Raw genomic sequence first — 23,166 nt, forward strand, 5'->3', positions numbered from 1 at the left:
TGTTTATGCTTGATGTTTTAGACATGTTTTAACATATACATTACCTGATTACAAGTCAGTTCTGCTCCAGGTACATTTCAAAGGGATTGCTGCTAGCCACGTTTAACCCCACCTGGCTGAGATTAACTAGCACATCTAAACTTCAAGCGGTATCCTTGGATGTACTTGCTTGACTACCTTTTCCACTGGTGAAGACAATAAATTGATTTTTGTTTTATCTAAAGGAACAAGACTTAGGCATTCATGCACTGCCTATCAGTCTTCGTTCCCCCAGTAACTTTTTAAACACTGGCCAAGTTTAATCAAATTTACTTAGTGGAATATGTCTCAACATACTACATTTCTGTACACCTTGTGAAAGAAAGGCAGTTGAGCAGTGGCCAGGAAACGGCTAAAAAATTAGTCCAGCTCTTATTAGGGATTGCACATAGGAGCTCAGTCTCAAGAAGTCTTCGGGAAATGCCTTCATTGGTCATGTTACCTGTGGTACTCTTCCCTCTCCCATTCTCCTAGTATCTAAACCATTCACAGTTCAGCTCAAAGTAGGAAAGATACTGCTACTGATTCAGCAGATGGGGAACTGAGGCACAATATGATTAAAACTCAGACTTTCAAAGGTATTTATGCACCTCTCAATTGAAGTCTGTTGGCCTGGATTTACAGTAATTTGCCCAAGGTCATACAAGAAGCGTGCAGGAGACCTGGGGATTGAATCCAAGCTTGCACCTTGCTCTTTGGACCACACTTCCCAAACGAGATGTAGTCATTTCAGAATCACATTCTGCCCAGCCCCCTCTTTGGCTGGATACCAGTCTGCTGTGAATAAACACATCCTTTGGTCCTCATGGTGTGGATGTCAAAGCTGGCTACTATTATAGCTCTGCCTCTCAGGCATACTGTCACAGTACAGACCCTATACATGACTCCCTTTCAGAGCTGTGGGATCACACAGTGTGAAGGCCACCTGAGCATCTAGCTCCTTCCAAGCGTAGCAGAAATGTTACTGTTAAAGGGGCAATACTAGCTAAAAGCAAGGTATACTTGGGTACCTAAAGAATTTCTCAACCCAACAGAGAGCTACTGATCCTTGGAAAAATAAAAATGTCCTGAACTTCAATTAATTCCATCTGATCTTATCCTACTGTGACTTGGTTAATTACCTGCAGATAATTTCTTCTGAATTTCTGCATTCAGTCTTTTTTCACATAGCGTTGCCTGGCACTGTAGCAGCTTCCAAGTACCTTTTAATTAGGATTGTCTAATACAAATAAGAATGCTCTAATCTACAAAAAAAGGAGATAATGAGCATTAGAAAGATCACCATTAAGAATGAAAATAGATTCCTGAAGTACCATGGAGTTCATAGTTTGACAACAAAGCTATTTCCAGACTGTTACACTCAGAATTTCACAGTAATGAGAACGCTGGAGAACGTTAGATGAACCCCCCACTACCACCCAGTGCTATTTCTACAAAAATTGTAATTTCTTATTTCAAACACATAGTTTTCCAAATGATAGAGTCCAGACCACAAGTAAGGCACATTTTGGAGCAGGCTGATATATCTGTTCTGGTTCAAAGAAGCATACGTGCCCACCTTTGACAGCTTTCTTAGCTAACACCTACTAAGTAGAACAGAAGATATCTGAAGATTCTGATTTCCTTACTGAAAACTCCAGACACAAAATGCCAACCTCACCAAAGAAATCACAACCTCACGAAACTCCCTCTTACATCTTACTGCAGTTAACTCCACCTGCTCTTGAACATTCTTCCCCTCTTTTTGTATAGACAGAATTTGAGCTGATCTAAAAGGAGACGTAGATTGGGTACAGAATGAGGAACACGCTGCAGACTGGAGAAATTATATGCAAACCTGGAGAATATAAAATCTAAATGACGTGATGGGGAATTTGAGACAGTAACTGATAAGCAGCTAGATAACAAAGCAACAAGCATTGTACTAGATGATTTATCAAGGTTCACACAAGACACCCTGACATCATTCAGAGGGGAGATGCAGATCAGACATGTCAAAATACACCTTTTTGGGATATATAGCATGAATAGAACACACGGTGCTGCAAATACATGGAGCTTGAGAATGTACTTAGCATATGGATAAAATAATAAACCAATTAAAGGCTGCATGATAAATGTGTGACAGATATTGTTATTAATGGAGGAACACAAGATAAAATTTATGTAAAGGGGAATGCTGGCTTGGACTCCCTGGCTTCAGCCGGCTGACAAGTTCAACCACAGAGTGCTGTTCTGTCACCACTAACAGTGAACACTTGTTCCCACTATGCCATCCTAAAGCAAAGCGTGGAGTAAAGTAAGTGGAAAAGTAGTTTTCCATCAATACAACACTATACATGCCAGCAAAAAAGCCACAGGAGAAACAATAAATATTTTTGTTTCAGGTTTGAAAAATGTACTGTAGAAAGATTTGAGGGCCATGCTTTCAAGGAAAGATTCAAGGTACCAACTAGCTGCTCAAAAAAAGGGCATTGTCTGCTCTCTGCCCTGAAGAACCTGCACACTGGTCAGCATTCATCTTTCTACTCATCTGTGAAATTCTGGGCTGAGATGGCAGAATCCACCCAAAGATCTTAAAACTGCACAGCAAGATGAATAGTGTATTTTCATGGTATTATATTTAGTGAACACAAGCTATAAAATAGATAAAGGGGAAAATGCATCCCCTAAGATCCCAAAGTTAATGAACGCTCTTGTATTACTTTACATCTTTGAGCATTTAAAAAAAAACCACTAATTACTGCTCGCAGCACCCAGGAGGCAGAATCAAGCTGCATATAGCATTTGCAGTAAAAACCTGAGGCCATGCAAAATTTGTCTCATTTGATGTTTCAGTTTAAACTCAAAACAACCAAATACATGGACATTTGAGTGAATCTGAATCTTTATGATATAGTGAAATATATGAAACTGATGTTGTTATGTGAAACCAAGTGGAAATGTGTAAGGTTTACTGAGTTTTGCTTTGTTTAAATCCAAATGCCAGAAGAAAGCTAGGAGAGGAAGGTACTGTATTTGCCAGGTATTAACCAGAAGAACACTAGCAGAGGCCATTGTGAAATACGAGTTTTGTACCAGTTTATGTAAAATAAATTTAAGACCCTCAAGTAATGAAGAATGAGTATAGGTTAGTAAGAACTGCACAAACCAAAATTATTCTTCTTACTTCCATTGTGGGGATTGCACATTACACATGTGTTCATGGCAGATGTGTGCAATGTCTTTGGCTGCCTTCACCTAGATGAAAAATTCCTCTCTCCAATCCAAGTGAATGGCAGGACTGGTGGATTATGAAGTGTTTCATATAAATGCTTCATAAGAGAGGTTTATAAATCTCAGTGGAGAAGTCAGTCCAACTACCCTCTTCACCCAGCAGCCCGTATTTCTTCAGAACAAAGCCTAAAAGTGGAAGGAAAAAGTGCTTGTTAGGCTCCGTATCACCAAGGGGAAATGATTCTTTCAGGTTTCCAGTGAAATTTTATTTCTGTAGAGGGAAGGGGCAACACAGAACCGCAGATCCTCTCACCCCAAGGCTTTGTTCCACCAAACAGTTTGGGACCTCGGTTCCGTGAGCCATCCGGCTCCTTCATCACCCTCTTCTTCCTCAGTCTGCGTGAGACCTAGGAACTCACTGAGGGATGTAACGTGTTTTCCTCTCAACCGATGAGGCCAGAGGCAGGTGTAGGGCAGCTCTGAACCGATGAGGCCAGAGGCAGGTGTAGGGCAGCTCTGGGTAGAGCCGAGGCACGTCTCGACCCTTCATAAAAAACGGCGCCGGCCCTACTGCCAGCAGACCGCTGCAGCGACCGGGGGAGAAGCCGGGGACAAGGCCAGCGGGACACAGCCGGGAAGGCCCCTCCCTCCCCCGTTCCCCACCTCCCAGACTTTCCCTCACCGCAGCCCCGGGGAAGGGCCGCGCCCGGTTAGCGACCCCACCACCCAAACACCGCCCCGCGCGGGAGAGCGCCCTTTTGCCGGCCACGGGCAAAAAGGAACCTGCAGGCGCACCCCGACGGGCGGCTTTACCTCAGCCCAGCCGCGGGGAACCCCTTCGCCCCTCGGCGCGGGGGAGGCGGGCCCGCCGTGTCCCGTGTGTGTCCCCCCCCGCCCCAAGCCAGGCGCCTGGAGGCGGGCAGGGCCGGGCCGGGGCGGCGGCGGGAGGGAGGAGAGCGCGCTGAGGGGAAGAGCCGGCGCGCGTGGCGGGGAGGCGGCGCGGAGGGAGGGCAGCCCGGCTGCGGGAAGCGGGGCTCCGCGCTGGGACTGGTTCCTTCGCAGCCATTTTCTGTCCAACCAAACAGCCGATTTGCGGAGGGAGCCAACCAGGGCCGCACTGGAGGTTTGTGCCTGGCTCCGGCCAATGATTGGTAACCGGTTCCACTGCAGGCTCGAATGAAATGTCCGTCTCCCTCCCCGGGCCCCGGCGCTGCCGCCGCGCCGCCGCCGCGGGGATCAGGAAGTGGGGGGCGGCAGCCCCCGGGCCCCGCCACCGGCCGCTCGCCTCTTTGTGCGACCGGAGGCGCGGGGGCCTTGCGGCCAGGGGAGGGGAGCGGAGCGGGTGGGGAGAGAGGGAGGCGACGGCGCGGGCGGGGAGGCGGCGGCGGGGGGTCTTGGCAGGGGCGGCGGGACGGCTGCCCCCGCCGGTGTCACCCTCTCTCCGTGGGGCCGGGCGCGGGGAGGGGGGGTGTCCCCCCCTCCCCCCCGTCCGCTCCGGCTCCATTTTGTGGCCTAGGCGGCGGTGGGGGTAGGAGGCGGAGACGGGAGTGCCGTTGCCCCGCGGCCGTGTCCGCCGCGGGCCGGGGCGCGCGCAGGCGGGGCGCCCGGCACCCCTCACCGGTCGCGGCGGGGCACCCGCGGGGCGCACGGCCTCGGGCCGACCCGGCCTGACGGCCGCCGCGATCCCCCGGCAGCGAGCGCTCGGTCTGCCCCAGGCCCCTCTTCCCGGTGGCGGCATGGCGGGCGGGGGCGAGGGGGGGGGCGGCTTTGTGGCAGCCGCGCCTCGCCGTGCGCGGGCGGAGGGGGCTCCGCTCTCTTTTGTTTTTGCCCGGCCAGCGCCGCAGCCCGCTGAGCCCCCTCCCCTCGCCGCGGGAGCGAGGGGCCGCGGCCCCACCACGCCCACGGTCCCTCGCTGGGCCGGGAGCCGGGCAGCGGGGCGAGAGCGGCCCGGCCCCCGTCGCTGCCGCCGCTGTTGTTGAGACCGAAATTTCCGTGAAGGTCTGGCGGTGTTTTGCGGGGATGAGGAGTGTAGGGCGAGGCCCCGGGATGTGGTGAGGGTGCCCGGGTGAGCGTGCGGGCAGCCCGAGCCGAGCAGGGCGCTTGGGGCAGCGGATAACGGGCAGTGGTCTGCAGGGGGGCTCGGGCCGAGCTCCCGGCCAGCCGGCAGGTACCGGTGTGCGGCCTCTCCTCCCCGCAGGCACGGGAGGCTGCAGCGTTCAGCACGGAAATCACAGCCGAGGTGATGCACAATAAAGTTGCTAGATGACCGGGGAGGCGTTGTCTTGTTCCATTTGAAAACAAGGGATCGCGATAGACAGGTGTCCATCGAATAGATGCGAGCTAGGTGCGAGGAAGACTTTGAGGCTATTTGTGTGAGTAGGAAGGTTTCCCCCTCGTGCCCCTGCGCTGGCTGCGGTTGCATCATTGAAGGGCACGAAATCAGGAAGTGAGATCGATCGGCTGGCACAGCCGAGCAGCATCGACGACTTATCCCGTAACACACATGGCAGGTAGGAGAGAGACGGGACTCTGCTGTTCTCAATGTCTACACAACTGTTGTGTGTTCAGCAAGTGGTGTTTGGGCATACTTGTGTGTGCCAGCCACTGCTCCGTCCAGAAATTAGGTAGTCGGTGATCCTGAAGAGTATTGTGTAGGTTACTCACAGGCAATCATGTTGGGGAAAAAAAAAAAATTCACGTGTTCTAGTAATGTTTCTGTAGCTGTTAAGATACACTTCCTAGGTCCTGCAGCAATACTGCAGCAGTAGAAAATCAGTCAACGTCTAGTCTAGCTTTACCAGTTTCTTCGAGGCTTAACCAAAAAGACTTTGTTCTGCAAAGAACTGTCATGTAAAAGCTACCTAGTGTGCTTGGATTGCTTTTGGGAGGGCAAAATAATTGATAACAATGACCCAAAGCTTTGTAGGCAGTGAGGGACGTAGAAATCTAGATTTCAGCCCTTGAATGATCTCTCTTATATGTAGTAACCTTTGCCTATCTTGCTGATAGATGGAAGTTAGTGTCAGTTAAAAAAAATGGCAGCTTTCTCGAAAGAAGCTCACGCAAAATAGTAGCAAAAAGCAAAATGGAAGGAGCTGCTTTGGGCATTATGCAGAGTCTGGCGTTAATTGGCTTGCAGGAATGGAGGAATGGTGTTTATGCATAATCATTAGCATAGCGTTCCTAAACAATAAGATTAGTGATTACTTCCTTTTTTTTTCTGCTTGTGTGGCCTATGGTGTGACAGTTACAATGTTAAGGGAGGATCCATCTGTAATTCTCTGGGAGACCCAAGATGGTTTAATGTGAATCATTATTTATGAGGTCTGCATGAGATGCTTGTGCTCTGTATTGAGCGGGTGCTTATATATGGTCTTGGCTGCTAGCAGGTACAGCTATGAAATTACATTTGAAAGAAGTCAAGAATACTGGATATTACTCTTTATACTTTAATATTTGACAATTACACCAGTTCAAAGTTTTAATAGATATCATCTTAGTTGTGGTAATAATTACATGAAGGGAGGCAGCGTACAGAAATTGAGTGAAAAAGATTGTTCAAGATACTGTAAATACATGAAATGTTAAGTACTATGAAACTTTCGGGTATCTTGTTTTGTCAACATTTAAAAAGTCTTGCAAGGCTCTTCCTTTAGTGCTTTCAAATGCAAATCTCTAATGTCACTTCACCTTTAAAATTTTGCTTGGAAAGAAACTTGACTTTCCAGTATTGAGTTTTGCAATAGTATTTCAGAGAAACACAGTATTTGGAAATCAATGTTTTAGTGGCAGGATGCTTGTAAAAAGTGCAAAATATGACTTATATATACACATACTAAACAATGTGTAAATAACATCAATAGAATAAAAGAAAGTGTCAGCAAATTTGATAATTTTGGCTGAAAATACTGGCCTGGTCTGAGCTAGCTTTGTAAAACGCTACTTGCCCTGTTGCTTGGGAGGAATAAACTTATTGGGATACTTGACGTTCTACTGCAATGAAGCAAACATAACCAACTTACAAATGTTATCAGACTCACAAAAGAAAAAGGCAGGATTTATGGATTGCTGCTTTAATAAACAGATAAGCTTAGTTTTTCACAAGAAATGCTAGATAAGCATCAAAAACTTAATATGGAAAGGTATATGCGGCTTTCAGTCAGTGTTGCAGGAGGTGCTGGTGCAGTCTGTTCAGCACTGCTGCCCTCTTCCAGCTTCTGCAAAAGCAACAAAACTGCCTCCGTTCCTCCATTGCATCTCATTTTTTCCCCTCCAGCTTCTCTCTTTTACTGCCAAAAAAGAGAAGGCATGGAAACTCAGTTTCTCTTGCTTGCTCCGTCTCACCGATCCACTCCTACTTGATGTAAAAATACATGCATTGTTAGTCCACCCATATATATTGCAGCTAACCATGGTTGTGAACGGTTAGCCAGCCTAGTAAGGAGCCACCACACACTCTAGCACAGCTGGATCCGTGCGGAGGGGACTTGGGGCCAGTGACAGCAGGGCTGGTAAGATAAGCCATGAAGTTGATAATACTGGTACGTGGAGGGGGCCAGTGAAAAGGCCCTATTTGGATTTCATAAGGGAAAGGTTTCCTCCCCGTGGTCCAGGGAAAGGACCTGGTACAGTCTAGATGCTAACAAGCCTTAGTGACGCTGTCAGGTCCTCTCAGCATCACTCTGCTTCTCCTAATGGTATTCTGCTGTGGGGGAAAACACTGAGTGTGAGAGATTCGAGGAGCCCAAGATGGAGAGAGACAGTGCAGCATCTGTTTGTGTTCTGGGCACATGCTAAGGGGTTTTAACTTTACATTTTTCTGGATCTGCTGGAATGACAGCCCGTGAATGCATTTACCTGTCAGTGTTTCTTGCTGCAGGAGACACTGCTTTGCTGCCAGGTGAGAGTTCACTGGGAAAATTGGGTTCTCCAGAAGTCATTGCAAAATGAAAGGAAATTCAAATTGTATTTTTAATTAAAAATTCTTTCTGTTTTTCTGTTTAGGGGCAGCAAGTGAGGGTGCAGAAAGCTCAAATAAAACTTTGTTGTCTCTGCTGTTGTGTACTGTTTTACAGCTTTACATCTCTTGTGTTAAGGTGTGGTGGCAAAATTAATGTACAGTGACTGATGTGGTTACTACCTACAGCTTTAGTTATAATTTCTGTCCTGCTTCTGTGACAGGGACAACTGTGTGGAGAGTGTATCAAGTGCTTCAGCATATCATTTTCTGCTGTCACTCTTGTAGGGTAGCAGTTTTGGGGGACGGGGTGGGTAAATACTACGTGAAGTACTTAAGTCACAAGAGGCCTTTGGTTTCCAGCTCAAGAGACCAGTTTTGCAGACCACTGCCAGGTAACTTCCCCATTCTGAAGACAAAGTCTTGCTTCTTTGATTCTATCTTTGTCTTTTATACTGATCTAAGTTTTGGACCCTTCCTCTCCTCAGTGCTAGCAGGTCTGGGCTTGCATTCTTCTTTAGTTATTTAGCTGAACCACTGATAATGCTCTCTTAAGAGAGCTCTTAAGATTAAACAGGATGCAAGTTTTACTTTGAGTTACTTAGGTTTTAGGTTTTATTAATTCAGTATAGATGTATTCTTGGAACAGTCTGAGTTGTGGGCAGCTGACAGGAGCATATTTTCTTAAGCATCCTCCAGAAAATTTTCTACCAGATGTCGGTGTAAACCTGTGTGTTCATTCACTTGCATCTTAGCACTGAATTTTCTTTGATGCCCTTCATCTGAAATGTTTCTCTTTTAACATATTCCTCAGGTTAATTTCCCTGGATCCATTAATTTGTATATTCCTAGTAATGTTTGTCATTAGAGATTTAAAAAAAAAAACAAACTAAAACCCCAAACAAACAGAAGACCACCACCAGAAAACTTAGTGCTGCTGCTCAGACACTTTTTGCAGTGTATCACTGAATATTTGGATTGAGTGTCCTGTAGTTACTTGGTTTCTCTCCATCTCTGTTGATAAAAATCAGATGGTGGCACGGTCACTTCAGAGACTGATGTGTTGTCGCTTCTGATATGCTCAGCGCTCAGTCTCGATTCAGTCAATATGTGTGTGCATGGAGGAGCTTCAGTGTTTTCCTTGCACTAAAGGCTAAGGATAATGTACAACGTGCAATAAAAAAGGGCTTCTTGCAGATGTGTGTGATACGTGCTACTAGACCAACGTGTTGGAAGCCCTTCTCCCTCGTGCGATTCTGTAGCTGCACAGGTGTAGGAGATGCTGTCTTGTATTAAAAGACATTGCAGTGTCTGCCTGCTGAAACTGCCATACAAATGCAAATTGGTACTTTTCTTTAAAGAAAGTTGTGACGTCTCCAGGCGCTAAATCAAAATCTGAGAGGAGAGTGCCTGTACATCTGAACCTTTTAGGATTAGATCTCCCAGGATTCTGCCTGTTCGTGAAATTTAGCATCTACTTCCATCCAAAGAAGTAGCTCTTTCTACTAAACATGTCAGCGTAAGGACTGTTGTCCTTTCAGTCTCCAGTGACTGCAGTTACTGTAGGCAGGGTGTTGTTTCTATGCTATGTTGGACTGTTGCATTTTTAGAGTAACATCAGGGACACTGAAAGTTTGTTTCATGCTTTTGGCTTTTGTTTGGGGTTTTTTTGTTTAAAGGGGGCATTAATTAACAACATTGTATTAAGAGCAATGTTTTCTCATTTTCTGAGCATTGTATTGTGTTGTATGTGTTACAGACCTTGTGCTGAGCTGAAAATCAGATATGTGGTGATTGACTTGAGTTTTGAACATCTGAAATTAAAACCGTAATACCCGAACATGTAATTGTGTTCATTATGAGATGACTAGGATAGCAGGGGCTACATTTTCCAGCAGGGTCATGTTTATGTCATCCATCAGGCTCAAAGAAATACTAGTAGGGTGACTAGATGATATATTAATTACAGTTGCTATATTCCGATGCCTAGATCTAGATTTGAATTAAATGACAAATTTGAGCAAAATTCTTCCATCAAATTTATTTTGATTGAAGTAGTGTGTAGAGATGCCACTTCTTTTCTCACTGCGAGGCCAGCCAAGCTGTGGAAGAGGTCTTAGATTTGAATTAAATGACAAATTTCACTGAAATTCTTCCATCAAATTTATTTGGATTGAAGTAGTGTGTAGAGATGCTGCTCCTTTTCTCACTGTGAGGACAGCCAAGCTCTGGAAGAGGCTTGCAGGGTGACTGGGCTGGCTCTGTCCATGGAGGTCTTCAAGATGTGGCTGGATAAAGCCCTGAGCTTGGAGCTGACCCTGCTTTGAACAGGGGTTGGACTAGAGACCTCCCGAGGCCCCTTCCAACCTGAATCATCCTGTGATCCTGGATTAGAACTTGATTATGCTAAGCGTTATGCAGAAGGGTGTTATGCTGAGCATAATCCCCTGTCCCAAGGTTGTCCTGGCAGCTAAACTTTCTTAAAGTAATACCCACAGAAGTAATTTCAGTTGATGTTAAGCAGTCAGTGCCTGTTTTGTTTATCTAAGACAGATCTGCCTTTTTCTTTTGCAAGACTTTTCCTGTCAGTTTTGCTAGTCATTGTTTTAGATTCATAACGTTGATAAGCTTTCACTCAAATTCTCGCTAATTGTGAAATAATATATAATGTAAGTAGGCATGGAAGTGTGCACACAGAAAGAATAAAAGCAAGGATAGTACCTTGAGGATGCATTAGTCTAATATGGCCAAAACTGTCTAAAGATGCAGCAGAGGTTTAAAAGAGATTCAAGCAGGAATTGTCTTTTGAAGGTGAGCTGGGCTAATGAAAGCAAGATGGTTTCTTAAATAATATTGCTGAGTCTTGGCAATAAAGATTCAGATGGGGTAGCCTGCAGGATGGGTGAGCAGAAACCTGTGAATTACCACATCACTGCAGAAATTTGAAGAATATTGCAATCCTGGAAGAAGGAAACATTTTAGGATATATGTTTCGTAGAAGACTGAAAAAGGAGAGGGGAAGAAACATCAAGACATTTAAAATAGTACTGGGGCTGAGTAAACTTAACGCTGTCTGTAGAGACCCTAATTCTGAGTTAAACTCTGGTAGGTATCAGAGGGCCGAAACTGAGAACAAGACTGCCAGAAAATCCTAACTTAATTTTGGAGGTGACTTTTGGGATTTACCAGACTGTAGAGTGTTAATTGCAGAAGGAAAAAAGACACAACTCTCTTAATGTGGGTGATGTCAATTTTGGTGATCTTGACATGCAGGATTGTGATATCCTTGCATTGTCATTACAGCGAGCTGAGTAAGCAGACTGCAGACCCTTTGGAAAATTGAAAAGCAAAGTTAAATCTCCCAACAAAGAGTCTTCAAAGTGCAGACAAAGCAAATTTACGTGAAAGTTGGCACATGGAAGGCTAATGCCTAAAATGCTACCCTTCCTTTGGCAGAGCTGCTGTGTAAGAAGTGAAACTGTTTTACCAAAGCCCATCAAAAGGGACCAGAAGTGCTCTAAAAAAATCAGTCTGTGCTCGTAATATTCTGTACAATGAAGAAGAGGTGGAAGAGGTTTTTTTCTCTTAAGCAGCTCCTAAGGCTACATCCAGCTGTTACAGTATTGCCTTGAATGTGAGCAGCTCTCAGGTTACTTGTGCATCTGTCCCAAGTGTAGCACCGGATGTCGCCTAAAGGTTTGAAAGCAAAACCCAGCCCTGTGGCCACAGGCAAAGTGCAGATTAGAGAGAGGTTAAATTGCTCATGTTTCTGGGTAGGTATAAAAATAGCACAAGATTGCTTCTCCCTCCCTCTCTCTCTTCAGGCTAATGGTTCTAGAAAGAAGTGAGCTGCATGGTCTCACTGGCGATGACCATGAGACCCCTTGGGGCAGAGGCTGTTTTTCCAAAGACACTGGGGTACCTGAACAGCTGGTGTAGGTCAGCGAGTGAATTGAGCTGGGTTCTGCCTCCCACGGGGCTGTGTGTGTAGCTTGTCAGTAAGGCTGGCTGCTTGTCAGAAAGAGCTGGGGTGGGGAGAGGGAAGGATGGGAAGTGCTGGTCCAGAGCAGGAACTGCATGAAGCATAGAATGGGAATGGAAGAGCTGATTTTCTAGCAAATGGGTAGATAAGCCAATGCTAACAGAGTTGTTTGATGTTAAACGTAGCCAAGAAAATTCAGGGCAAAGGTGAATCTGGTGCCACGCATCTAAATGCATTCAAAAATACCTTTCGATTTGTGTGCCACTGTTGAGTTTCCCCTGTGCTGGGAACCCTTTCTACCTCCTTAATTTTTGCATTGTTTCCTCTCTCTAAAAGAAGCTTTATTAAAGCACATAACTGCAAAAATACCACCTTACATGGGAAAAAAGCACGTGAGCTAAATGTTCTGCAAAAGTTTTTTTTAATATGCTAACTTTCAAGACACCTGCAACTGGGAAACAATTCAAAATTGTCCAAAAGTTTTAAAAGTGGAGACTTGAATTCAAACTTATATTTGGCACTGCTAAAACACCCCCTTTGAAAGTGGAACTGTTGTCTTCCGTGATTTTTTTTTTTTTATAGGCTGAAGCTTTCTACTGATCACCTGCTGATAGTGTTTAAGGACATTCATTATTCCTATAAAAAGGCAGAATATAATATGGTAACAGGTTACAGGGGCTGAAGCATTTGATGTTGCAGGAATGCACGTATATCTGCGTGTATGGTGGCAAAACGTGGATGGAAAAGGCAGCTATGCCTTGGGTTGCTGTTGTGGCAAGTCCTCACTAAAGAGGTGTGAACTTCCAGGGGATGCAGGAGGCATCTTCACCTCTCTTGCTTCTGCAGAACAAGGATGCACAATACATGCGATGTCTCTGAGCGGTGAGACAGCAGGCTGCTGAGGAGGCTCTGGGCCACTGCCTCTGCGCCGAACAGCACTGTGAGACCTCTTGTTCACAAAATAGATTTCCTAGCAAACATTGAGACTTACCAGCAAATGGCTGCTGATGACCTCAGTAGTTTTGCTGTGTCTGGAAGGGGGAAGGCAGGCTTTTCCCATATTCCTCCAGCTGAAATGTGGTCAGTGCCTCCCAGGACAATAAATCCCTAGCTGGGGAGGGAAGTGCTGGCTCTTCTGGCTTCCCTCTTTCTCCTGGAATTCAAACTACCTATTAAGCTGTGACCTCATCTCTGAAGCCTCAAGGGGAAGGCTTCTTGTTGGCCACCACGTCAGAACATTGTGAGAGGAGCAGTAAAGGATGCCCAGAGGAGTGAGGCAGGGGAGGATCAGGGAAAGCAAAGGAAAAACAGGACTCAGAAGGCACCTAGGAGTGATTGGTGCCTTCGAGAGGATGAGGATGCAGAGCTGGTCCTCAGATCTGTCTAGGAGATGTTTGTCAGTGGGCTTGATAAAAGCTGTTTGAGTGGAGGGTAATGGTGAGTGAAGGCTGCCGTCTGTGTAATAATTGTAGGTAAAGCATTCAGTGAGTGGTGGGCTGGTGCAGGTTTTGAGGGTGATTCAGAGAAACAGATGCCTTGACCTGTTCTGGTCAGACTCTCATGGGAACAAACACAAGGTTGCTGTGTATGTGCTGCATAAACCAAATGTTTCTGTGCACAGCCTGTGCCTCTGGCTGAATTTTTGGGGAAGCTTCACAAAATGGTTTCACGATTTCCACTGTCAATAAAGCTCAGTAATGAGATGGGATACTGTTCTCAAATGACAGAGTATTTATGCTTTTATAAGTTGGTCTCATAGTTCTAAGTTGATTAAAGTGCTGTTTTTCAGCAGTAGCTGCACTTAACAGTGTAACAAACATACCTGAAAGGTTTCCACCTTCTGGTTGTAGATGGATGGTGATAGCTCCACAACGGATGCTTCTCAGTTAGGAATTGCTGGAGATTACATTGGCGGCAGTCACTATGTGATACAGCCTCATGATGGTAAGAAATGTTCCAGTAAACACTACTATTTCTGTGTGTGTGTGTGTGTGTATTATTCCTTCCGGTTCTTGTATAGTTCTCTGCTATCTTCTCTCAAGCTAAGAATTTGCAATTGTTTGTATTCATAATGCCTCACTGTATAAAGTATTTTTTCTGCAGTCTGAAGGTGGAGGTTGGATTTTTCAGTGTTGACACAGAGTCCTTTGGGGTGATGACAAAAAAAATTGATGTTCTAGGAACTGTTTGTGTGTTGATGTGACAATAAGAATGCTTGGTGTTTGGCAGTCACACACATTTCTGCACATAATGTGATAAAGATGATACTGAACAGCCATAAAGGTACCCTGGTGTTGCGTCTATTTTTTAAATTATTTCTACAATGTTAATACACTCTGCTTTCAAAGGTCTTCATCCTCCAGTGTAAGATTTTAAACTGACTTAATTATTGCCTGCTGTCTATCAAATACAATTTCTGTTAACTTTTCTTTATTTCATTAGACACAGAGGACAGCATGAATGATCATGAAGATACAAATGGCTCAAAAGAGAGTTTCAGAGAACAAGATATATATCTTCCAATTGCAAATGTGGCAAGGATAATGAAAAATGCCATACCCCAAACAGGAAAGGTAATACCCTTGTCTGGTAAAGCAAGTGTGTTAATGAGTTTGATTCCTTCCTCTGAATGAACTTGATCTGGTAGAACAATATATTTTTCCAAATGATCCTGGTTTTTTGGAGGAGAGCCTTAGAAAAGAAAAGAAAAAAAATCTGAGCAGGAGGTGCTTGGGACCAAGTCCATTTTTCTTAGGTTTCTGAAAGCTTTTAGTGGCTGCCATAGTTAGAGTATCCAGAACAGTGCTTTTCATAGGGCTTTCAAGAGCTTTCTTTTTCTAAGATGTGTTTTCGGAAATCATCATAAGGGGTCAGACTTGATGACAATCCTGTATCTGTGAGAATATTTTCTATGCAATTCTCCTTATGAAATTTAATCTGCTTTTATTGAGGTGCATAAAATTTGGAATAAATGAACCATTTTGGATGAAACAAAAAAATCCAGTCCTCATCCTGAAGGAAAGAGAATGGTTGGTTTTCCATCGCCTGAATCTTTACATATCCAAATGCCAAAATGACCTACGAAGTCTGCCTTACACCATGTAGCAGATGAGGCCAGATGTTGAAAGACATTGTATTTCTTACTTCTTAGAACAGATAATTTTTTTTTTAATTCACTCTGCTGAGTTGGTGATTCTGTGTTTGACCATTCTACCTGTTTATCTTAAGCCTTTGCAGGATTCCTATTACTTGCTGTTTCTCTATTGTATTCCAATACATCTCCTGCCCCAGTAACATTTCCTCTAGCTAAAGCCGATTTGTTTTTTGGGTTTTTTTTTTTTTTTCTTTTTTTGAGATTACTCTTAAATAGAAGCAAGACATAATTTACTTGCATCTGCTTGTACTTTCGTAGTGTTCAGGGCTTTCTGGAGATCTGGGTGTTACAGTTATATCTTTGCTGCGAAAATCTCTTCACTAGTCCATATTGTCATAAATTTTTAGTGATCAAGATGAGATTTTTCTCAAGAATTTAGCATATGGGATGTCGAGCTATCTTGAAAAATCAGGGAGGTTCTTGTGAAAAACTGCAAGGGAAGCTGCTGGCTGATGAGTACTTCTGAAAATCTCACCCTATGTGTCTGAAAATATCAGAGGAACTAGTGAAGATTCTACATACGGTTTCTGCTTATTTTTTAAAAAAATACAAATAGGTTCTTCTCGTGAAGAATGAGAATCTTAATTGTTGTAATCTTTCAGTTCGCTCCTGTCAGCTTCCCAAATAATCATGCTGTTATTTTAAGTCAGGTAGATGACTTTTGTCCAGCTGAAAACCATAACCAAATGTACTTACTTCATTCTTGCCAGGGGCTTATGTTTCTTCATCTGAATTCTCATTTGGAAAATTTATACCAGAATATTAAAGCATTAGAGACGTTTGCTGCTAGGCACGTATTCTAGTCCCTGAATCTGGTCAGGATTGCCAAATTTGTGGGAACGTACTGCAGTGGGGTTGGAACTGCTGGGCCTATTAAAAGGAAGATGGAAGTGGGCTGTGGTATTATAATGAGCAGGTTTAAAGAGAAGGTGTAGATAAGCAAAGGAAGCAATACTGGAGCTGCATCTGTATGTAAAAGCTTGTACAGAACATAGTTATGACTTCAGGAGAGACTGGCAGTTGGCTGTGCTGCTTGAAATGGTAAAACAGATCAAAATCGTGTTGCAGCTGTGCTTACACAGAGCAGTGATGACATCCAGTGGTTCCCTCACATACAGGTGTTGCCTAAATGGGTATTACCGTCAGTTTTGGGGATGTTTTCTTTATTATCTAGCGTAATCTTTGTGGGTTTTTTCTAAGTCTTCTTGCATCTTGATGAATAATTTTATGATACTTTCTCCTTCCTAGATTGCTAAGGATGCAAAGGAATGCGTGCAAGAGTGCGTAAGTGAATTCATCAGCTTTATAACATCAGAAGCAAGTGAGAGGTGTCACCAAGAGAAAAGAAAGACCATCAATGGAGAGGATATTCTCTTTGCCATGTCTACCTTGGGGTTTGATAGCTATGTTGAACCTTTGAAGTTATACCTCCAAAAATTCAGAGAGGTTGGTATATACTTCAGTATTTCCTCATTTATTTAAGCTGGTTGAGTTCATCCTTAGCTCCCTGTCATTGTAATAGTATAATGGATAACTTGCATAGTACCTCACAGCTATTGTCAGGAACTAATGTAATGTTTAAAAGCTTTCCAGAGGATATCAAGAGAAAAAGGACTAAGTAAGCATTTTGATTAGACTTGCTGATTCAGAGTAGTTAAAGCTTTCAACTGAATAAATTCTCTAATATATTGCTGGTAGTAAATCACTCTGTTCTTTAAAGGTGCCTATTAAGAATACTTAATTCAATCTTTGGGTTCAATCAATAAAACTGTACTAGACTGCATCCTCCAAGGAACTAGCCTAATGTCTATTGTTTGTCTGGGCTTCAGATCTGCAAAAGAAAAAGTTGGTTTTCTCATGTCGGAATAATGATTCACATGGAAGCCTATCTGCTTCAATGATTTTTTTAATCTGTGGTTTTTAGCCTGTCCCTCAGTTTGCTTTTGATACATAGTATGTGCTGGGTATGTGATCCAAGCAGTTTAATTTATCCCTTCTCTAGCAGAAAGTGACATTTTTTTCTTTCAGCAATTTAAACATCTTGAAAAAGAAGTTGCTTCTGCTTGGGCTTTTTGTTCTGGTCCGCCCTCCGCCTCCTGTCTGGAGACCAAAGAGAATTACGCTTGCTTGCTTTACTTTGGTGTTCCTTTACCTCAGAATACCAGGTTTGACCAAACAAATCAAAGGTATTTTTATCCAGTGACCTCTCTTCCTCATAGTCCTCAATGAGGAAGTTGTTCAGGATTAAAATAATCCTGGGGAAAAAACTCAAATTAACTTTTTTTTTTTTTAAATGTGGATCCCTCTGTTGGTATGGCTGCTCTCCTTTACTGACATGAGTGAAGCAGGTATGTCTAAATTGGCAGTGTTGTAGGTAGAGATGCTGTTCAGACTTTGTTCTAAATCTTATGTTCTTTAATCAGTGGGGTCAGACTTGCTAGTGATACTTAATTTACTGATAGCACTTGAAACTTCGCCTTCACAGAAGGGCATTTGCTGTGATAACTGAGTAACAGGAGGTGTAATCTAAAAGTTGAAGTACTGCTGTGTGCTATCTTTTTCCAGTCCCGTGTAGCAGTTGCACATGCCGTCAAAGTGGTGTATGTGCCTTAATAAAAAAATGCAAGTAGTGCCTAACTAATTTCAGTACTTCTGGAGAAGTCTGAAGTGGATCTATGCTACTTTCATTCTGAAATGACCATTTTTGCAGGTATATGCTGTGGTAGCAGAATAGTGGGACTGGTTTTTATTTGGATGGATGGATGGATTGGATGGTTTTGCTTACCAGTTTTAAATCTCCATTCCAGCTAGTTCTGTCTTCAGGGTGCCATATATAGTGAAATATTTCTGTTTTGTAGCTTAGTACTTAGTCTACATCAAACAGTTGCAGAGAATACTTTTTTTATACCTATATTATTTTCTTAGATTCTTATGTAATAGCATAGAGCATCAAACTTCATACTTGCAAAACTGCATGCAGATGATTGGGAGCCTTGGCTTTCTGTGCTGATATCCTTTCTGGCTGTAGTCCTCGATGTGGGAAAAGAAATCCAGTATCTTGGTTTTAAATGTCAACTCTAAGTTGTATGATGATGGCACTTGCATGTGGTTGGTAAGCAAATGTTGCACATTCTCGGTAGTTCTGAGATTCTGTGATTTCTTGTAAATGCTCTTAACTGCTCCTTCTGGGTTACTGAAGATCTTCGACGTTCCTTAGAAGGTGAAAGCCTTTCTTAGAAAGACTTGTGGAGTTTTTGTTTCTGAGGAGTATGGCAAAGATGAAAAACACCCTTCATATATTCTTGTACTACTCATGTTCTTAAATCCCATAGTTTACAGATCTTAGATTTCAAACTCCAGCTGCTGCACAGTGACTCTTCTGCAAGTTCCAAACCTTGGCATCTTGAAACAATCTCAAGCCAACTGTAGTCTAACACAAATTCTTTCTCTTTTCCCTTTTTTTTTTTTTTTCTTCTCTCTCCAGGCAATGAAAGGAGAAAAGGGCATTGGGGGAACAGTTACAACTGGAGATGGTCTAAGTGAGGAACTCACAGAGGAAGCATTTAGTAAGTAATACTTTTTAATTTATTACATTATTACTATGGCTTTTCTATAAACAACGCTTCCTTTAGACATCAGAATTCTTACTTGAGGAATACATCCTGGACTGGCCACATATTACACCTGTGATCCATTGAGATTTTCATTTGAGATGTGTGGAGAATAACCTGTGCTCAGATAAATTCTCCTGACTGGGAGGAGTTTATAGTCAGAATGAAGTAATATATTGATAAGTGATGACACTCTAGTAATAGCTAATGTCAGCTGTGGAAGATTTAAATGCATACACTAGTGCCAGTAGTTTTCTCTACACTTAAACACAGATTGTAATGAAAGGTGCAAACTTTTTTTTTTCTTTCTTTTTTCTTCCCCCCCCGCCAGTAGCTACATATTTAGGCCACATTCGTTCTACTTGCAAGACTGTTGGGGAAAAAGTAAAATAAACTCCACTTGACGACTTGAGGAGCTCGTCTTTGAGAAATGAGCCAGAGAAGAACATCATCTTCGTATAATTCTAAAACACTTAGTATTTCTTATATTCAAAAGAATGCACAGATTGGCAACTAAAAGGTGTAGGGCAAGGAGCATCATATGCATTCACTGTAGTTTTTCTTCCTTGTACTGTGAATTAAAGCCTGACGGTTGTTGGGACTTTGTATTGGTTTTGTTGATGCTGGATTCTCGCATGTAGTCTTCTCCTTGGCTTTTAAATGTTATGGGCTGGTAATCTTGAAGCTGATACAAGAAGAATTAGAAGGTGCAGCTCTAATCATATCTACTGATGAGATTTAGTTATTTAAGTATCTGATAAATCTTCTGTTTAAGATCACTAGTAGACTACTGAACTAGCAAAAATTCAAAGCCTGAGGACTGAAATGACTTACTCAGGGTCTGAAACACACTTTGCTCCCAGTATGATGGTTTTGGCTATAAAAAACAGTACAGACTCTTTGGGTCTCTTCTAGCCTGGCAGATAAGCTCATAAAACTGTATGGAAATTAAGAATCTAAACCTAAATATTGCAGGGGACCTATAGAAAGCTTTATTTTTTTTTTTAATATGACTAATTCTATAATTAAAGATTAGGCAATGCAGGTAGTAAACTCTTACCCATACTCATATGTAATGCTCTGTTGGTTCAGAAGTAGTAAGACACTAGCACAACTATAGGCCAAATTTATTTACCTTGAGTATGTTGCTGATGGTTTCTAGATTGCAGCTGTTGGGAGTCTGTCTGGCTTGGAAGCTTGTCAAGTCAGTGTATAGAAATTGTTCTAAAAGCTTTATTTTGTATATATTTTGATTTGCACTTCAAGCATGTAAACTGCAGCTCAAGAGTTGAGGGAAAATATATACTTGGAAACTTCTGATTGTGTCTGCATCCAGTATCTTGTTTTGTATGGACAAAGAAGCAAATTCACAGAAAGTTTCTCCTCCAGATGCTCATGCTCTGCTTAGCTTGAGTACAATGCCCACTAGAAAATGTAAATGAGAAAAAAGGAATCCCCTTACATCTGTGGATCCTCTGTCCCCTTCCCAAATTTGATATGGCCCCTGTTAAACAGCAGAAGGTTGAAGATCTGCTCCTAGTCACTTGCTCAGATATCTCAGGCTTGGGAGCCTCAGGGTGCTCTATGAAATAAATCTTGATTTATTGTGATTTGAAAAGAGCAACTTTGGAGATAAACATTAAGTCTTGGCAGGATACAAAGGAAATGTTGCAGTAGCAGAAGAAAAAAAAAAAAAACAAACAACTCATGAAGTGCTGCAGGGGGCAGCCCTCTCCGTAGGGGCAGCTCTAGATCTATTAAGAATGATGGTCTTGCCGCAGCAGTAGCAGCAATAGCTGTGCTACTGTGGCATAACTCTTAGCTCTTTGTTTTAGCTTAGTGCCAGGGCTGGGTCAGAGGCTTGGCATTAAACTGTGTTGGATGTGGAACACATGCATTGAAGGGCAGTAAAATTTTGGACCTGCCACAGCCCCTTCTCACTATAATCTTAATGTATCTCTTAACTTGCAACTTAAGTATTTAGAAATTGTACAATGAAGGTAGGAGGAAAAAAAAATCAAAACAACAATTTAAGAACCCCAAGCATCAGCTTTCAAATGAAAGCTGTTCCTTGTTTTCAGAATTTTTTTATGGGTTGTAAGTCTTATTTATACATAGTAACAGTCATACTTCAGCAAGAAAAAAGCCCCATTGTTTGTCTCCTAGTGGAGAATGTTACACTACAGTGACTTAATTTACAACTTACAACAGTTGGGCTGCTTTGCTTCCGAGTAGCAGTTGTAACATACCTGTTCTGAACGTCACAGAGCTCAACATAGGTGTTACTGTAAAGGTTTATCTTAGAGCAGCACTCTCTGTGTTTTCTCTGTAAATCTCAGAAGTATTTTTTACTCTGTTCATTGGCCTCCTCTCTCCTCTATGAAATGCAGAGTTCTTCTGCATGCCCTTCAGGGTACACACAAGTCAAACAGTCAAACAATGTAATGACAGGCTCTGGCAGTGCCTTTTTTTTTTCTCTCTCTTTTTTTTTTTTTTTCTTTTTTGTCATTGCCTGCCTGCCTGCACTGTCTTCCATGGGACTTCCACGTTACAGAGTCCCTGATGGATCCTGTCTTATAAAGAAGCACAGTGATTTCATTGAGTTCCTCACACACATGTATGCTCAAGTGCTAACCTTCTTCTAAACAAAACAAACTGAATTCTCAGGGTTTCTGGGGGTACTGAATGCTGGAGATGGCTTTTTCAGTGGTCAGGACAGCAAACTCCACTCCCTTTGCCAGTGTACAGCAGTGTATGTTCTGCTTCAGATACATACAGGGGAAGAAGAAGGTGCAGTCTTACTTTTAGATTATCTGATGCAAAATTAAGTTGAATTTTGTTTCCTAAGTGTTTCTTCTTAATGGAAATACACCTGTTTACTTGTAACACTCAGAGACAAGTCTGTCTATATGCAGTGTAGGACGGCAGCTGTCAGGAGAGGAATGGCTCCATAGTCCTGGAGCAGACCACAATTAAAAGTTATTTAATGGTGACAGACACATCAAACAAGGCTCTGTGTATTCTGCAGTTCCTGTCTTAACTTTCTTAAAATACTCTTTCTTTCAGCTAACCAGTTGCCAGCAGGCTTAATAACTACAGATGGCCAACAGCAGAATGTTATGGTCTATACAACATCGTATCAACAGGTACTGTATCCCATCCCCTACTCTCCCTTCTGCTGCTAAAATTCAAACACTAATTCACGTGCCCTCTTCTGGAAGATGAGAATGAATTTTATTTAGTCCTTTGGTGGTGGCTGTCATGACATTCCAACACTGTGACAGTTCAAGGCTGCTAGCTGCAACGCAGTTTCAGAAAAGGTGCATTTGAATGTAAGCTTGCGTTTTCTTTCTCTAGATCTCTGGTGTTCAGCAAATTCAGTTCTCATGATTTGAAGAAAACTTTGTATCTGGGAACACGAGACAGAAAAGCTGTGCATCTCTAACGAAGAGGCAGTTTTAATGACTGGTGAAGAGATTTATCTCTTTGTATATTAAATAGCTGTAATGTAGCTACCAGAAGCTTGACTAATTGAGGTGTGAGTTCTGACTCAAATCTTTTTCATGATGATTTTAAAAAAAATTGGATTTTAAAGGTATTAAAGTATTTTTGTTTTGTACAAGAGTTTGTTGCTCTGTATAACTCCTGTATGCATTGTATATTGCAATTTATTACTGTCAGAGATTTGTAGACAGTTTCTTATTTTCATATTGAATCATGTTACTTTTGTAATTCAGGTAAACAGCTGGGTTAATTCATGTTTACCCTTTGAATAAAATTGTAAGGGTAAAGTTCATTTTTGAATGCAAGTTGCCTTTATTATAAAGATTGAGTTGGTCTTGGTTATGTAACTTGTCTTGCATGACAACCTCAACTAACTTTACATGTCAGCATATTTATTGAAATTTTGAAAGGGACTTTTTCCTCATGAAACTAGCAGCTCAAAAGAATTGCTACAACTGTTTTTTTCTAATGTAACTTCAGAATTAAAAGTTAATCAAAAACAACCAATGCTCTACTACATTTAGAGACTTTGAGCTTATCAACAGTGTTGATGAAAACACTCACTGTGTGTGATGCAGGTCTTCATTTCTTCTTTTTTTCCCCCAGATGCATTAACTCTCTTTAGACTTACTTTGATATATTTAAGGTAGTCTTTGTGCTACTGAAATAACCCTTCCTCTTTATGTATGGTTTTTAGAATCCA

General features: G+C 42.6%; 1 protein-coding gene and 1 long non-coding RNA gene across 4 annotated transcripts; one reads left to right on the forward strand and one right to left on the reverse strand.

The window, feature by feature from the left end:
* Window positions 1-3,036: 3,036 nt before the first annotated feature.
* Window positions 3,037-3,687, reverse strand: LOC141924067 (uncharacterized). The gene is made up of 2 exons (XR_012623449.1): window positions 3,569-3,687; window positions 3,037-3,441 (listed from the first exon to the last, which is right to left on the reverse strand). It is a non-coding gene; the product is annotated as an uncharacterized LOC141924067 (long non-coding RNA).
* A 569-nt stretch (window positions 3,688-4,256) lies between these two features.
* NFYB (nuclear transcription factor Y subunit beta) lies at window positions 4,257-22,755 on the forward strand. Of its 3 annotated transcripts, none has more exons than XM_074825906.1 (7): window positions 4,257-4,378; window positions 14,045-14,138; window positions 14,637-14,767; window positions 16,597-16,794; window positions 18,833-18,914; window positions 22,026-22,105; window positions 22,317-22,755. In XM_074825906.1, the coding sequence occupies exons 2-7, from the start codon at window positions 14,045-14,047 to the stop codon at window positions 22,347-22,349; spliced, it is 618 nt and encodes a 205-aa protein (XP_074682007.1). In that variant the 5' UTR covers window positions 4,257-4,378; the 3' UTR covers window positions 22,350-22,755. The 3 variants fall into 3 exon arrangements, with proteins under 3 accessions (XP_074682007.1, XP_074682010.1, XP_074682009.1); XM_074825909.1 differs by having other exon boundaries at window positions 4,327-4,406; XM_074825908.1 differs by lacking the exon at window positions 4,257-4,378 and adding an exon at window positions 4,945-5,765.
* The last annotated feature ends 411 nt before the right edge of the window (window positions 22,756-23,166 follow it).

Source organism: Strix aluco, chromosome 5 (genome assembly GCF_031877795.1).
Source record: "Strix aluco isolate bStrAlu1 chromosome 5, bStrAlu1.hap1, whole genome shotgun sequence".
In the NCBI taxonomy this organism is placed as follows: Eukaryota; Metazoa; Chordata; class Aves; order Strigiformes; family Strigidae; genus Strix; species Strix aluco.